At 49.8% G+C, this 17801-nt stretch overlaps 1 protein-coding gene across 2 annotated transcripts in view; it reads right to left on the bottom strand.

Moving 5' to 3' along the window:
• Positions 1–291: 291 nt before the first annotated feature.
• Positions 292–17801, bottom strand: part of GALNT18 (polypeptide N-acetylgalactosaminyltransferase 18) — a 364308-nt gene continuing 346798 nt past the window's right edge. The window contains exons 11-12 of one of the 2 annotated variants that reach the window (XM_066365677.1): positions 4167–4322; positions 292–601 (exon numbers count right to left, since the gene is read on the bottom strand). In XM_066365677.1, coding sequence (XP_066221774.1) covers positions 4176–4322 — 147 coding nt within the window. In that variant the 3' untranslated portion in view covers positions 292–601; positions 4167–4175. Of the gene's footprint in view, positions 602–3900; positions 4323–17801 lie in introns of those variants that run through there. The other variant, XM_066365674.1, reaches the window with a different exon arrangement.

The following is a 17801-nucleotide window of genomic DNA, read 5'->3' as shown; positions in this document are numbered from 1 at the left end:
CACAATGGCAGCTCCTGGCCTTACAGGGAGGGAGCTGCACCTCCCAGAGGAGCCCTAGAGATGAGCATTTCGGAGGTGATGCTCAGGGAAGCATAGGGAGGGGGTGGGGAAGATGAGACAGGGAGGGAGGGAAGTAGAAGGTACATCAAGGTGGACCACTGGGGCTCAGTCCCACTGGGGACCCTTTGAAAGACTGTTGGCTTAAACTCTGATTTATTTCCCTGGGGGGTTAGGAGGTCCACTCCTGGTTGATTGAAGGTTTTTCCTGAGGGACAAACTCTCTGGTATTTCCAGTCTGAGCATGCGCCATGGCCTGAAAAGACCCTCAGGCAGAGACGCAGGAAGCTGCGGGAGCTGTGGGGCAGTGACTGTTGGAAGGTGGCCTCTGGGGCCAGTCAGGATATGGCCAGGTCACTGACAGCTTGTGACACACGTTTCTGAAGTCATATCCGTCTTCCGGTGGGAAAGAAGAGCCTGTCTTCTTCCTTCATTAATCATAACAGGCGAGACCCAGGGCAGGAACAGGGTGAGGGCTGGGGTCGCGCTCTGAGCTGCAGGGCTGGCTGTCTGGGGATCTTATCCCACAGGCTAAAAGGCTTTTCTGTATTAGGGAAGGCAGTAGAAACAGAAAACAAAGTTGTTTAATGTGCAAATCATTAAAAAAATAATGATCTCACCCCAGGGTGTTCAAGAGCTCTTAAACATCTGTTAATGAGCTTATAGCAGCAGCAGGGAAGCAGCCAGCTTCCTGCAGATGGGTGAGGGTGGGGTGGCTGAGGGTGGGATGGGAAAGCCGAGGCTGGTGGGATGGCTGGGGCTGAGGTGGGCTGGGGCTGTGATGAGCCTCCTCGCTTTCCTCCTTTGCTTGTGCTCTCACCTCCTGCCTGCCCCACTCCCACCCAGTACATGGTTTTCTACTTCTTTTTTTTTTGAGAGAAAGATAGACAGGGACAGATAGGAAGGGAGAGAGAAGAGAAGCATCAATTCTTTGTTGCAATTTCTTAGTTGTTCATTGATTGGTTTCTTATATGTGCCTTGACTGGGAGGTTCCAGCAGAATGAGTGACCTCATGCTTAAGCCGGCAACCCCACACTCAAGCTGGTGAGCCCACACTCAAGCTGGTGAGCCCACACTCAAGCTGGTGAGCCCGCACTCAAGCCAGCAACCTTGGGGTTTTAAACCTGGGTCCTCAGCGTCCCAGGCTGACACTCTATCCATTGTACCACCACCTGGTCAGGTGGCTCTTAACTTCTGACCTTTATACCTCCAGCATATAGCAGACCCTGAACTGGTCATGTAATCCCCAGTCCTAGGGTCTGAGACCACAAGGCCATCTCAGACCCTCTTCTCTACCAAGGCCTCGGAAGCTGGGCTCAAGGAGATGGTGAGTGGTGTCCTGTTTTAAATGCCCTCAGGTTAGCTTATGGGAAGGGTTTTCTTCTCAGGGTTTCTTGGGATTGCTTCTCAGGGTGTAGATATTGTTGGGAGTGGTTGATGTCAGGGTACCTATGATAAGAGGGCAGGATGTGTGGGATTTGTAGGGATGTGGGTGGTGACAAGTTTAAAAAGAAGTGTCTCTAGGCAGGTGGTACAGATATGAGTGAGTGTTAATACAAGTGAGGTGGACTATGGTTGTCAACAGGTGTGGCGACATGTGGCTGTCAGTTGATAAAAAGGTGTGGATTATAGTGACAGCGACTGGGTGTCAGGATGGCAATGAATGAAATAATAACAGCTAAGACTTTATGGTACTCATTATGTACCCATCACTACTCTGTTTTATATGAATATACTCATTTGATTTTTAAAATAATTCCACAAAGATAAACTATTAGTATTTCCTTTTTTTTTTTATGGGGACGAAATGGAGGCACAAAGAGGTTACGTATCTACTCAAGCTCATTCAGCTAGTAAGTGGCCGGGCTGGGAGTTGAACCTGGGCTGTCTGGCTCCAGAGTCCATGCTCGTGGTCCTTCTGCTTCACCTGATATATGGTATGGAAAAGATGGTGCAAGTGGGTGGACAGAGGGACATTCTAGATGGGGCGTGAAGTGGAGGTTGTGAACAGGACGAGCGGTATGAATGGATGTTATAGTGGGTGGAAGGAGGGCGAGTGGGCACTGACCGAGACTGTGCTGGGCAGTCGTGCTCAGACTGTAGCAAGGACAGTCACCTGGCAGGCTTGTTAAAACCTAGGTTGTTTATAATTTGGGAGGTCCGGGTAGGGCTTGAGAATTGCATTTCTGGTAAGTTCCCAAGAAATGCTGATGCCGCTGGTCTGGGAACCAGACTCCGGGAACACTGAGGAAGGAAAGCACGTGTGGGTGATTGTGAAGAACAGGAATTGGTATTTTAGAGGGGAAGAGGGAAGTGGGGAGACTGAGACCAGAAGTGTGACTTTAAAGGTCTGGGATGTTTACAGCTGTAGGAAGATATTCAGTTGAATGAGCGCAGAGATGAGTATGGTTTAGGTGGGGAGAGAGTTCGTGAGGGGGAGCCTATGACAGTGTCCTGGAAAGCCCCTAGTAGCCCCTAGTGGCCCCCCACGGTGCATCCTGTGCTAGCTGGGGTTCTCAGTGTGCAAGGGTGGCTGAGACGGGAGGTCCCTCTTCCCTTGCAGGTCCCATTGGTGCAGAAGGTTTCTCTATGTTCATCTGTCTTTCAATTATAAATTAGTGATCCAAAACAGGTGACTGCTGGTGTCCCAGAGAACCGGAGAGGGTGAGTAAGGCTGAAGCCTGTCCAAAAAGGGTTTCCTCTCCTACTTCAGTCTTAGAGCTTGTCACTTATCAGAGTTCTACTATGAACTAAAGGGTCAGAGGTGGTTCTGGTGAGGAGTGCCCTTCAAACTAAATAGAAGAGCCCCACAGAGGATGGTCTCATGGGCCAAGACAAGAAACATTCAGTGGGAAGCTATGAGAGGACTGGGCAATGGGCTACAAGAAAGAAAGTTCCACTCTGGGAATCACCAGATTCCCCAGGCTGGGCCCAGAAAGGTGGCTTGGGACCATAACTGGCTGAGCCATGTTATAGGTTGAGTTGTGTTCCCCCGAAAGATGCATCCTCCTCCTCTGTGCCTCAGAGTGTGACTGTATTTGAAGATAGAGGCTTTATGGAGGTAATCAAGTCCCAATGAGATCATTAAGGTAGGCCTTAAGCCAACATGACTGGTGGCCTTACCAAGCAGAGAATGTAGACACAGAGACAAACCATGCAGAAGAAAGATGATGGGAAGACACAGAAGAAGATGGCCTTCTACAAGCCAAGTAGAGCCTGGGCCACCAGAAGCCAGGAGAGAGGCATGGATCCCCCTTCACTGCTCTCAGAATGAACCAACCCTGCCGACAGCCTGATTTCAGACTCCCAGCTTCCAGAACCATGATAGAGTGACAGTGACGCTATGGTTTAAGCCACCACGTTTGTTACAGCAGCCTCTAGAAACTAATGTACCATGATTCGTAGCAGGAGCCAACTGGTCTTAGCGATTGGATGCGGCATTTGCCATAGACAAGTGCTACTGCTGAGGAGCTGAGCAGTGGGCAGCACTGGGAGGTGAAGGAGGTGACTTCAGGAGAGGGCAGTGTGGCCTAAAGCCCAGCGGAGGGCCAGCAGATGATACTTCAACAAGCAATGCTGATTTCTCTAGGAATGAAGAACTGAGCTGTCTTCCAGAGGAGGAACGCCCTGAGCTCACAGGGGCCTTCCCGCCACCCTGGGCTTCACACAGGAAGCGGGCAGCTGGCACAGCCGGCTCCCTGCTGCTGGTGGGGCTTTCGAGCCTCCTTTCTCAGGGATGTGGGGCAGGGAGGGCAAATAGGGGTGCATCTTTGGCTGTAAGAACTCCAGGTTCAGAGGAGCCAGGCGTGAATCTCTACCACACCCAAAATACTGCAAAAACCCTTTCTTAATCAATAGTATTTTATTGACAGTTATAAATATTTTCCATTTGTCCCCTATATACAGTTGCAAAATAGTTTATGATAGTATACCTTCACCCACCATTCAGCATCTTTCTAGAAACTCCATGAAAATTGAATAGGAAATAAAAAGCTCTTGGGGGGGGGGGCACTAACCTGGTTCCCCAGCCTTCAAACAACCCCCCCCACGGACAGCAGGCAGTGTTGCAGTGGGTGCTACACAGTAGCAAAGGGACAGTGGGGACACACCTGGCGAGGTCAGGACACCAGGCTCCTCAGGACGTTGGTGATGCTCCAGTGCTGGCCCGAACACTTCTGCAGCACCAGCTGGAAGCCGAACTCCGAATCACTGTTCTCCTGCAGCTCCAGACAGCGCTTGGACTTGCGGTTCTGGATGGGGCCTCCCTAGGAGCCAGGGCAGAGAGTGGGGTCAGAGGGTATAGAGGCAACATGGGGACATGGAGGCTGGGACTCTATGTGTCTAGTTGTCTGGGATCCAATGAAGCTACAGGAGGTCTGGGGCCTGCATTCCCAGGAAGCCTCAGGCTCCCCATCTCTGATGCACTGGTCTCCTCTCCGAGACTGAACTAGTGCTTCAGTTTTCTTCACAGAGTCCTAGGTCTTTGCTAGAACAGAGATACGCCCCCTACACACCCCAATGCCTGTCTAAATGGCTGGGGTATGGCATGCTGGGGTATGGTTGCTCCTACAGCAGCTCCTCTCCAGGGCGCTAAGCCCTGCTTCCCATAACCACAGGCTGGGGCCGTGCTCTGAAAAGCCTAGTTCCTGGGACCGCCCATGAGCAGACTGAATTTGAATATGGCCAGACCTCCTGCCTTTAGAGTCTATGCCCCCAACTGGACCTCTGGAGTCATCAGTGCTGGCCTCAACCAAACTCAGGCTTCTGGATCTGTCTAGAACACGGGTTGGGAACCTATGGCTCACGAGCCTGATGTGGCTCTTTTGATAACTGTATCTGGCTTGCAGACAAATATTTAATAAAAAAAATGTTGGCCCTGGCTGGTTGGCTCAGCGGTAGAGCGTCGGCCTGGCGTGCGGGGGACCCGGGTTTGATTCCCGGCCAGGGCACATAGGAGAAGCGCCCATTTGCTTCTCCACCCGCCCTCCTTCCTCTCTGTCTCTCTCTTCCCCTCCCGCAGCCAAGGCTCCATTGGAGCAAAGATGGCCCAGGTGCTGGGGATGGCTCCTTGGCCTCTGCCCCAGGCGCTAGAGTGGCTCTGGTCACCGCAGAGCGACGCCCCGGAGGGGCAGAGCATTGCCCCCTGGTGGACAGAGCTTTGCCCCTGGTGGGCGTGCTGGGTGGATCCCAGTCGGGTGCATGCGGGAGTCTGTCTGACTGTCTCTCCCCGTTTCCAGCTTCAGAAAAATACAAAAAAAAAAAAAAAAAAATGTTAAAAATATAAGACATTCTCATGTATTACAATCCATTCATTTCAATCCATGTTCATGGTTGCGGGTGGCTGGATCCAATCACAGCTGTCCTCTGGAACACCACCAAATTTTTATTGGATAATGCGTAATGTACACGGGTCATTGTATGGCTCTCATGGAATTTATATTTTAGAATATGTGGCGTTCATGGCTCTCTCAGCCAAAAAGGTTCCCAACTCCTGCTCTAGAAGGACGCTGGGCTCCCTCATCTCTGGACATGCATAGTTTCCCCATGCTACTGATGTTCCAGAATGTTCTGTGGCTGTGCATACGCAGCTTATACCCCAAACACTCTGGGGCTACTGGCTATGTGTCTGGATATCAGCAGTTGAGTATCTCTGAGTTAGACTGAAAATGTGCTCAGTTGGGCGTTGGCCTCCCAAATGAGCAGAATTGCACGGGCTGGATGGTGGTCCATGTAGGTGATTCTCTTGTAGCTTAATGGTACTTGAGTATATGGCTCAAATTCACTTTCCCCAAGAACCTACTGTGTTTCCCATCTCAGCACTAACCAGGCATCTGTGTGGGAAAGCTGAGCGTTTTCAGCGAAGCCTCCACCTTCTCCCCAACATTTGATTAGGCACCGATTCCACCAATTCCGCCTCCTTCAGGCCAGTACCTGTCCCCTTATCCCGACCCATCTAACGTGCCCTGACTCAGGCCACCATCATCTCTCCTCCAGACAACTGCCTCAGCCTCCTCGCCGACCCCCTACCCCACTTCCAGAGCAGGGGTAGTGATCTTTTCAGAGGCACACTTGGCCGGGAAGCCAGAGCAGAGCACCAGCTCAGCACTGACGGCCTTCGGGGCATTTCTCCCTGGCCTGTTTCCCTCAACTTTCACACCTTTAGCAGCAGTAATACCACAGACCTTGTTTTCTGAACCCATCTGCATTTTCTCAGGATTCCTAGACTTCGACCAAGCTGTGCGCTGTGCCTGGGGTCCCTCTCCATGCTTCTGTTGCAGGCTAAACCATGGTCATCCAGGGCTCAGCTCCAACTCTGGCTCTGGCTCCGCTTCCTCCGGAAGCCTCTCACCATCCACCCCTACCTCCACTTCCGCCTGCTCTCCTCCAGTCTAGTCTGGTGCTCCCTATCCCTTTCTCCCACTCAGCACTTATAAATGACACTGAAATTTCTTATTTACTTGTCTTTCCCCCTCTAGACTGAGAGTCCTCTTACCAATTTCTGTTCCCTCAACATCCAGCAAAAAGCTTGGAACATGATAAGCAATCATTCATGTTGGCTGTCATGACCTATAATAGGTGAAAAGGGAATCGGTCACAGGACAAGATGACCATGCCCGGAAATTCACCATGCGGTGGCACTGAGCAGGCCTGGCAGCAGAGAGAGGGAGGACCCTGCTTCTTAAGACTCAGCCCACCCCCTTCAGCTCCCAGCTGCGTGCATGCCCAACACAGTGAACAGCCCACTGTGAGAGAGGGAGACAGCGAGCCCCTTCTGGAAGTCATTCCCAGTCTGCCTCCACCATCCCCATGGCAACAACTGACATCTCAAGAGAACATCAAGGATCAGTTCTCATGACCTAGAAAACTGACAGTACTTGCGCAGCTAACTAGACACTTCCCAGAGACTCAGCAATTCTGGCCTATAGCTGTGTCTAGCAGAAATGTGTGCACCGAAGATATGCACCCGAGTGCTTTCTGAAACATGATTTGTAGAACGCCAATATGGAAGCAACCCAGACATGCATCCGTAGTAGAGTGGATAAATAACTTGTGGTGATTCACATAATGGAATACTACACAGCATCAAAAATGAACAAATCACAGAGCTCTACAATAAGGATAAATTTCACAAGTATTATACATTAGTCAAAGAAGCCAGACAGAATATATACATAATCCTAGTTCTATAAACTTCCCAAACAGGCAAAACAAAACCAGTGTTCAGCCTGACCAGGCAGTGGTACAGTGGATAAAGCGTTGGACTTGGCTGCAGAGGACCCAGGTTCGAAACTCCAAGGTCACTGGCTTGAATGCAGGCTCATCTAGCTTGAGCATGGGCTCACCAGCGTGAGTGCAGGGTCACTAGCTTGAGCGTGGGATCATAGATCTGACCCCATGGTCACTGGCTTGAGCTGAAAGGTCCTCTGGCTTGAAGCCCATGGTCACTGGCTTGAGTCTAAAGTTGCTGGCTTGAGCAAGGGGTCACTTACTCTGTGGTAGCTCCTCCGTCAAAGCACATATGAGAAAGCAATCAGTGAACAACTAAGGTGCCACAATGAAGAACCGATGCTTCTCATCTTTCTCCCTTACTGCCTATCTGTCCCTGTCTGTCCTTCTCCCTGTCCCCCTCTCTCTCTTGCTAAAACAAAACAAAACAAAAAAACCTACACAGTGTTCAAGTCAGAATGGGTTACCTTTAGGGAGGGAGGATTCTGGGGTGCTTCTGGGATACTATATTCTGACCTGGGTGGTGCATACATAGGCATTTGCTTTGTTTTAAATCATTAAGTTGAGCATTAATTTTTGTATGAATGTTTGCATGTTTCTGTATGTATGTGGTATTCTTCAGTTAAAAAAAAATTAAAACAAAAAACCCCAGCTGTCCAGATGGCACTTTGAGTAGTGGGTGAAGGAGGCAGGGAGTGAGAAGCCGGATGGCAGAGGGGGTCAGGTGTGTGTGTTGGGTATGGAATTCCCAATGTCCAGTATGTGGGAAATGGACCTGCTGATGGTAAACATCTTCAGAAGCATTCAACTGAGTAATGCATGTCCCTCCTCCTGTCTCCCCAGCCCAGCATCTCCCCTGAGGAAAGCAATGACTCACTGCCCCCAAGAGCACAGAGACGTCAAAACAGGGGGGAAACTGAAACAGCAAGCTGGTCTGGGGCCCACAGGGGCAGCCAGGGGAAACCCACAAGGCCCTGAGGGGGGAGAGGACTAGTCCATGGGACAAGGGCTCAAAGAGGACCCTAGAGTCCCTATGGCGGAGGAGACTTTGAAGGCTGACCCTCTTGTTCTCACCTATAACCTGAACAGCCTCTGTACTTCAGCCAGGGGCCCTGGCACTCGGCCCCTATCCAGCACTTTCTTTCCCGAGCAGCTCCATGCAGGATCCTTTTCCTCCCATTGCACTGAGACCCTTGTCTCAGGAGCATCGGCAAGGGTACCCAGACCGCCCCTCAGCTCCCCATACTTGGGCCAGCTCCTGCTTCTCCATCCCTTCCCTCCAACAGGGGAAGGTGAGGCCCATGTTCCCCGTTCTCTGCTATTCCTCATTAAACATTCCCAGCTCTGTGGGGCACAATATTGCATAGTTTTTCCATTCTGGTTGCGCTCCTTTTGTTTTGTGTCACTCAGAACTGACTGCAGAGCACAGACCACCCCATCTCCACTGGACAACAGTCTCTTTCAACGTAGCCAAGGAATTAGCACTTTGGGTGGCCACACCACAATCCTGAGCCACACTGGGATGACTGTGGAGGACAGCCTCAAATTGTCCTCTCAGCAGCTGTGGTCCACCTTGGGTCCCCATCCTGTTCCTCAAAGGCTGGACTTTTGTGACACTTGCAAGGCCAGCCCCGTCACTCTGCCGGGCCAAGGTTTCTGTGGCTTCTGTGTAAAAACTTGCAGCCTCTGGGCCTGAGAAGTACATCTGCTGCCCACCCACAGGCTGGGCCATGTCACCAGTGCTCCTTTAGCGGGCCTGTGTCCAGCTTTTCCTGACCCTCCAATGTCCACCCAGCCTGGAAGTGTCTCCTACCCATGGCTAGGAGTGGAGCTCAGGCTGGGCTGGAGAGAAATCAGCCAGCTCTCTTATTTGCAAGGTCTGCCAGGGGTTCGTGCATTTCGGGTAGTAAGATGGGAGGTGGGCAGTGCTGAACTAGGATGCTTCTTGTTTGGGTGTCAGCTGTGTGGCCTTGAGCAAGCTGTTCCACCCTTCTGGTCCATTATTTCTAGGGCCAGATGATCATTTCTGTCCTGATTTCTGGAGAATGAGCAGGACAGATGGGAAGTCCCTTTATCAACTACAAAACAAATGGATTTGAGACAGTTCATCGTATCAGGGAGGGCGCTCCAGAAAAAGACAGTTCATCGTATCAGGGAGGGCGCTCCGGAAAAAGACAGTTCATCGTATCAGGGAGGGCGCTCCGGAAAAAGACAGTTCATCGTATCAGGGAGGGGGCTCCGGAAAAAGACAGTTCATCGTACCAGGGAGGGCGCTCCGGAAAAAGACAGTTCATCGTACCAGGGAGGGCGCTCCGGAAAAAGTGCACACCAAGCAGACGGGGCCAGACCGAGTGCCCTGTTCATTCTGCGGAATATTCTGACTGCTCAGCATGTCCTCAGGGCTGGGTCAAGCCAGGCCTTTCCAACAGTGACTGCTTCAGCAATCCCTGGACCGTGGAAGCTGGGAGAAACTGGGCCGAAACAGGAGGCCTTCAGGCACATTCTAAGCCTTCTGCAGGGGCACCTTGCCAAGGTCGAGAGGTGACAGGGGCCGAGGTCTCTGAGAAGTGAAGCGTTCCTTCAGAGACTCAACTATGACATTTCCCAGGCCCTCCCCTGGCCCAACCATGCCCTCAGCACTCGAAACAGGAAGTGTCATGACCCTGGGAAAGAAACAGCATGTGTGGTCTCTGGGAAGAAAGGGAGTGAGACCAAGAGAAGGGGTGGGGGGAGACACAGCCTTTGTGAGAGTGCCTGGGTCCATCAGGGAGGGCAGAGTGCGAGGCCAAGGAGAGCCCCTCTCTGGAGGCTCTGAAAAGAGAACCTTCTGCCACCGGGTAGTAAGGCCATCTGGGAGGCCTCACTGACCAGAACCCCGGTGTGCATTGGGAGCACATCTGGAGTATGAAGAGAAGAGTCAGGCCAACCTTTGGTGTGAGAGCTAGCACTGGCCACCAGCACAGTCTGGGATATGAGTAATAATAGTAACCTTTATGTGCTATACCAGCACTGTGTCAAATGCTTTACATGCCCAGTCTCATGCATCCCTCACAACAACCCTGGGAAGTAGAGATGCTAATTATCACCCTTTTGTAGAACTGGAGACTGATGTTGGGAGTCTTGCTCAAGATCGCATGGTCAGTACATGGTAGAGCTAGGCTGGGAGCCCAGGAGTCAGCCCCCTTCACTGTTCCTCACCAGGATAAGGGCCAGCCCACCCCACCATTTATTCCACCCGATGCCTGTCTCAAGAGAGTGAACTAGACTGACAGCTGTTGGTGCCCCAATATCTGGGGTCATCTTGACCAGAGAGAAGGGTCATCTTGACTCGTAAGAGGCTCTGAAGAGCCAGTTTGATCTAGTTTTTTTGAGAGCTCTCTGTAGAGACACGTTTCATCCATCCACCCACCCATCTGTCTGTCAATCCATTCGTCCGTCCATCCATCCATCCATCCATCCAGTATTAAATGAGTGCCTACTGTGTGCCAGAAACATCAGTGACTGAACAGGAAAGAATCCTTATCTCTGTGAAGATTATTCCAAGAGGGAGAGAAAATAATAAAATTTTATATAGTCTTAGAAGGTGATAAGGCCATGAACAAAAACAGGGAGCAGTGCTCTGGACTGTATGCTCGTGCTTTCCTAAAACTCATGCTGAAGCCCTAATCCCCATGTGAGGGTATTAGAAGGTGGGCATTTGCAAGGTACTTAGGTTATGAAGGTGGAACCCTCATGAATCGGAAATATATGAAGAGATACAAGAAGAATGACCTGTCTCTTGCTGCCATGTGAGGACACAGTGAGAAGACCACCATATGTAAATGAGGATGCAGGTTCTCACAAGACAACGAATCTGCTGGCACTTGGATCTTGGACTTCTCAACCTTCAAAACTGCAAGAAATAAATGTTTATTGTTTAAGCCAGCCGTGTATGGTTGTTTTGTTATAGCAGCCAGAATGGACTAAGATAAGCAGGTCGGGGTGATCCTCACTGAGGTGAGATTGATCAGAGGAAGATGTGAAGGAGAGGAGCTGGCCCCGTCTCTCAGGGGAGAGACCTGAGGCCCCGTGCAAAGCTCCCGCACCAGCAGAGGCCTGGAGTGTTCAGAAAACAGCACCGAGGCCCTGGCGCAGAGAAAGCACAGGAGTGGTTGGAGGAGATGAGGCCCAAGAGGTGAGTGTGGGGCAGGCTGTGCCAGGCCTCAAAGCCGCTGAACAGACTTTGGCTTTTAACTGGTGACAGGGCCAGTCATTGCAGTGTAGAATTGAGAAGTTAACCAGGTCACTGTGCTATGTTGAGCATTCAGTGTTGGAAGGAGGAAGGAAGCAGGGACACCTGTTAGCCCCCTCTTGCCCTCACACACAGGGCTAGCCAGCAGCCTCTGCGCCATGCCCAAGGCTCTGGATGTGGGGGCTGAGGCCCCCTGAGGCTTGATCCAGGACCTCCGACCGCCACTACCTTCTGTGGGATGGTGCCGTCACTTGGTTTTCTAGTCCAGTCATCTAAATTATTTGTGTAATGCTTACAACTATAGGATCTAGAAACACACAATACTTTTAATTAAAGAATTTAAATAAGGGCAATTAAACCTGGCAGGAGAGATGCTGAAGCACACAGAGAGCTTAATTGGAATGGGAACCAAATTAAATATGGAAACAGTATTAGAAACATCGAAAGCTGAATGTATAGACTTCAGAAGGCTAATAATAATTCCTAGAGCTGGGTGCCTGGCCCTCAGCCTAGCTGCTTCTCCTTCTGGGCCTCTCTGGAGTGGTGGTCAGAAAGGATATGAGAATGAGAGGTGGTCTGAGCAGAAGCCAAGAGCACAGCACTCTGCTCCGGCCATACCTCTGGCTGTCCCTGGCCACGACCCTGGTAAGTGGATGAGCCACTCTGAGTTTCAGCATTCTCCTTTACAAAAGGTATTAGAGCACGGGGTCATTCTAATTTTGTGTCTACATGGAGCACTGACCAGCAGCACAGCAGCACGTGGACCCGTGGTCCATCAGCCTCTTGGGCTGAGGTGTTGAGGAAGCGACCCCAGAACACACATCCTCGAGCTTCCTCTCTGCCTCAGTTTCCCCAAGTGTGAGTCTGTGGCAACTGGGGGTGGAACAGCTCAGACCACACCAAGCAACCTGGCTCCTTGTGGAGTAGTAGGCTGGATAGATGGATTAGACAGAGTTCCTAAAGGCTTATTAAACCATAGATCATTAGGCTCCACTTTTCTATTCCAGTAGGTGTCCAATGAGGCCAAAAATGTGTCTCTTTAATTTTCCACGTACTACTCTGCTGGTTGTGCTGGTCCAGGGACCACACTTTGGGCACCACAACCAGCCATCAATCAGCCTGTCTCAGGAAAGGGGAGGGCCCAGCTGGTGGCTTGCATTGGCCTCCCTGAGGTGCAACATTTGGAGCATCTGGGATGAGAGTGCTGGTCTCACATTTACAATCAACATGTTCACAAGGAGGTCGTGTGTGGCCTGCTTTCTCTTGTGAAGACTTCTCTGTTTATTACAGAGCCCCCATCCTATTTTCCTTTCTAATTAATTTTCCAAGAGCAAGTGGCCCGATGGGGCTTTGGCTTTATGCACAGTGGTTTTGTGAGTTTCCAGGTTAAGTAGTTAATAATTAGTAATCATACTTCAAAGCATAGGTGGGATGTTAGTGCTGGTTACAGAAACCCGAGATTAAGCCTTTTTGTAGAGGAAAGTGGTCTCTCTGTATTATGAATATTCAACACTCCACTGAATCAATAAGTATTTGGTGTTTATCTTTCTTCAAGGGGATTTGAGTGCCTGGGAGATCTGCCTGGGATTTGTGCTGAAGCCCCGTTGGACTGAAGATGGCTCAGTGGCAATGTCAAGTGCGAAAGGAAGGGTGAAGGGGGCGGGCTGTGAAGACGGCAGGATGGCGGGAGGGAGCCGTTTGCTGAAGAGGGGAGTCCAGCCAGGTCAGGCGTACCTGGGGCTTGGCATGGCAGGGAGACCCCCAGCCACAACTCTCACTGCGGTACCCACGGGCTTTCCAGAGGCGAGTCAGGCACCATGAATGCCGTATTTGACAGAATTCCCACACTTGACCTTGGAAAAATTATTCAATTTTTCTGTGCCTCAGTTTCCTCATCTATAGAATGAAGATAATTTAAGTACCTAAAAGCTTTGTCATGGTAATTAAGTAATATTTATAAACAGGTACAATACTACCTGGCACAGAGTAGGCACAATATAAATGTTTGATAAATACATTTCAAAATCTGCCCCAGGTCAGAGTAGCAGGGAACAGAGCCATCATACCTGGTCCTGGCTCCTGACCCCTGGGGGGGGGGGGTGAGCCGCGGGAAGAGGCAGGGGTAGACTGCCACAAACTAACAATCACTAAGAAAATATTCCGGCCTAAACAAAGGGTTGTCCGTCCCTCAAAACTGGACCGTTCCACACTTGCCCTTCATATAACATGGAAATGAAAAGTTGTTTTATTCCAAAGCTGTGATGAAACACCTGCTATGGTCTTTGTTCTCAGTACAAAAGATTCTCCAAGTTGGCCTTCCTGACAGAGCCCGCGGATTGGAGCAGGAGAAAGTCAAGGACCCCTCCTCCTTGCGTGTTGGGAAATGCTTTGGCAGAATTAGAGGTGCTCCTGGGAAATGTGCTCTGCAAATGGGTTCTGTTTTCAGTGGGTTACTCATCTTGCATCAAATTATCAAATTAGACCCACACACCAGAGCCGACAGTCCCTGGGTAGGCAGGCTTGGCTCTGGGCTGAGCTCTGTTCCAGGCAATCTCCTCATACTCCTGAAAATCTCTTCTCTCTGGCATTAATAAAAATCTTTGTTATCCTGGGTGTTTCTCATTTAGAAAACGCCGAAGTGCTGTACTGAGAACGAGGAGAACACAGGGCTGAGGTGTGGAGAGGGCCTGCCTGTGGGAACACCCATCTGTGTGTCCTTGAACCCCCAGAGGGGTCTTGGGAACATTTCCACCAAAGGACCTGGACAGGCAATAGGAGTGACTGCACACCCCAGTCTGGGGCTAGCATGAAACGCAGTCTGAGTACCCGGCAAATCATCAAAGTTTCCTATTTTAAAAGACATTCATACAAATGTGTATTTTACTCCATACCGTACACATACTCGTTTTAGCATAAAACATTCCCACCGCCCTCCCTCAAATCTGGAGTTACAGGGAGGAGTGCACGTTTGTCGTATGTCTTTGACCCCCGCGTGGCCCATGCAGTTGGGATGCACTATCACCTAAAAGTGTTCTTTGTAAGAACTGGGGATTTTCCAACTGAGAAGTGAGTACCTTTTGACTCTTACATTTAAGTGTCTTTGAAATACTGTAGTACTATTTTTTTTTCTTTTCAGCACACAGGCATGCATGCAAGGAGAGTCACTGAAACTCAGATTTTGTTCATCTTTGGGTCTCCCACAAACCTAGTTCAAGACCTGGCACATCAGAGGCCTTTAATTAATATTTGTGAGCTTTTAAATAAGGGACTTCTTCCTCTGATCAATAGCACACTGGATGCCTCAGGCCTTCTGTTAGGGGCTGGAGATACTGAAAGTACAAGACAGTCCTGCCCTCCAGTTTCCTGGTTGACAGAAGACAGAGGCATGTAGTGAAATAACAAACAATTCCATAAAGCGGGATAAAATGACCCTCATACCAGAAGCTCAGCTCATATTCAAACTCATGCTGCTTTTTATTAAGGCAGCCCAGTGGGGCATCTCAGGACTGCTCTCTAACTTCAGCTTAGAAATACAAAATTTCAAGGTTGGCAAGCCCTTGGGACTATCCGGTCCAGCTCCATTTAGAGCTAGAGAGCCTTCGATGAGTGTCCCCTGCTGAGTGTCCCCTGAGCCCATGTCTTCTCTGAACTGCCAACCTCGTGTCTGGACGACTCTGACTATGAGAAAGCTGCTCTAGCATTGTCTCTGACTCTCCCCGCTGGTCCTCCCAGAGCTACAGGACAAGTCTGCTCTCTCTTGCATAGGGCGCAGATATTTGAAGGCACAGCTCCAGTATTCCTGATGTCCTCCTGCTCCAACAGTCCCTGCTCCTTCAACCATGCATTCAAACAGATAGATTTTAAGGAAGTCGGAACTTAGAGGACACACTCCATGACAGCCTTCCTATGGCAAGACTCCTTCAATAGCGCCAGCATTGACATAACCATTCACAGTAATGGTGGCAGAGGGAAGAGTGGGTGTCTCATTACCACTGGATGGAGGCAGTCCATTGCTTTGTCTGACAGGTGTCTTGCCACAAAATTCTCTTCTGTAGTGACATGGTATCTGCTTCCTCCCTCTCCTTCCATTGGTCGAGGGGCCATTCACTAATACCACCTGACCAAATCACAGAGTCTCCCAAATCTTGGTATGTGGGGTATTCTTGGAGGATCAAAAGCCCCATACTTTATGCATATGAATTTATAATCCCGGTAGGTAGTTTAGGAAATTGTTTAAACTGGCAGGAGTCACAAGCTAGAAAAATCACCAAAGGCAACACCTACCACTTAAAATGTTAATGGAGTTTTATCTTGTGTTGACATGGGAAATGTGGGCTGTTTAGAGACATGTACATTGCTCGAGAGGCACAACTCTGACTTCTGTTCTTCAAACCCAGCCCCTGGGGTGGTCTTGGATTAATAAGCAGCACCCTCACAACTACCTTCATTTAACCCATCACTACTTTCAATAGACTATTAAAATGTCTCTCAAAGTCCAGCTGCTGCCTGGCTCCATGCTCCTGTGACAACCAATCACCTCTTCCCTCACAGGGACAATGGAACAGCCCCTTAGCTTGCTGGCCCGTGTGCAACCTCTTTTCTCCAGTCCACGGTACTCTGCTGCCAGAGGGTCTGCCCCATCACCGCAGTCCACGGCTTAAGAACCTCTCTTAGGCCCTCCGTTTGCTTTTAGGGTGAAGTCCAAGCTTCTGAGCATGGCTTTCAACCACCATTGTCATGTGATAATGTCATTTGAGCAGGCCTGATCACCACTGTCTGCTCAAATCTGATCTCTCTCTAGCCCCATGGAAAATTCTAAATTCCTCCCATACCAAAACTGGATTTCTTTTCAAGTGTGCACTGCCTTTTCTTCCCTTCGCCCAGTCTGAGCCTCACTTGGAATGTTCTTCTCTTTTTCTACACCTGGGAACAGTTCTGCAACTTTCAAAATCTAGATCAAACAAGCCTTTAATGTCCCTGAGTTCTGCCGACAGAGCCTGTCACCCTGGGCTCCCAGACCCTGTACCCTTCTCATTCCTCCTCTCATCCTCCAGTTCCGCTCTGTGTTGACAGGTCCACGAGCTCCTCCGGGGCAGAGGCCATATCTGATTCATGTCTGCATCCCTCCTGCCCAGCCCCCATGCTCTATAAATGTTTGATGAACGACTGAAGGAAAGAATGTCCATTATTGGAAAACTGCTCATCAGAGCTCTGGACATCAGTGTTGCCAAGAGATGTTTCCATCAAACATGGTTTCTCAGTGTCAGAATCGAACACTGTGCTGATTCATCCCGAAGCATTGGAAATTCAGAAGAGCTTCCGAGGGTTAGAGGAGAGGCATTTTATTTGTTAAACAGAAAATCAGGGTATGAGATAGAACACTAAGATATGCAAATGCCTATCTTCTTTGTAGGGGAATGGGGGAGAATCACAATAGATTACTTTGAAATTAATTCAGCCTGAGTGTCTGTGGAGTTTAAATGCAGTCCTCAGGGGAGTAAATAATGCAGAAAGTGAAACTGAAGAGATTTGAAATGCACCAGTAAAGCTCCTTTCAGTCCAACTTCTGCACCAGAAAATTCTTGTTGGTAGGATCCCCATGTAATTTGCAAAGATTAAAACCCATTGTAAGAAAGTCTGCCCACGCACATGACTTTAATCATTTAAGAGTCTCCCAGCTTCCTCTGGCCTGTCAATAGTAACTCCTAACCAATGTGGGCTTGGGGACAGACTCCAGGACGCATGATAAATATTGATCATTTTGCCTTAAACAAAAATTTTACATATGTTAATGTTAAAATATCAAGCGAGAGTGGCTGCTCTAGATTTGCAAATGAGGATTTAAAAATATTATTTCCAAACAGTTTCTTGGTGGAAGGATCAGGCAAAGCACTCTGGGAGTTTTGATTAGATAGATACCTAAGTGGCTGCCCAGGGCCCTGGGTTCCATGTATCAACATGGCCTGCTTTGTTGGACACTGTCCCTTCAAGCAGGAATTGTGTGGGGCTGTCTGTTCAATGCCATGTGTGGAAAGGAGGGAGGGAAGAAGCTGGATTTGAGGACATTTGCATCAAGGACTCTCATTTTAGTGTAATGTTCCTTTCTCTGTCCCAATCAGGGAGGCAGAGATAAGATGAGGGCCAGCTAGGGGCACCAAGGCATCCGTATCTACACAGATGAGCCGAGCCACCCCAGCCCATGACCTTGGGGCTCATGTGGGAAGGCTGTCTGTCTGTGAGGGCTGGAGAGGAGGCAGAGCGGCCTGCCTGTGGGGCTAGGATACTG

The sequence above is a fragment of the Saccopteryx leptura genome, chromosome 1 (genome assembly GCF_036850995.1).
Source record: "Saccopteryx leptura isolate mSacLep1 chromosome 1, mSacLep1_pri_phased_curated, whole genome shotgun sequence".
In the NCBI taxonomy this organism is placed as follows: domain Eukaryota; kingdom Metazoa; phylum Chordata; class Mammalia; order Chiroptera; family Emballonuridae; genus Saccopteryx; species Saccopteryx leptura.
The sequence above is the reverse complement of the archived record's forward strand: the minus strand, read 5'-3'. Positions and strand labels throughout refer to the sequence as shown.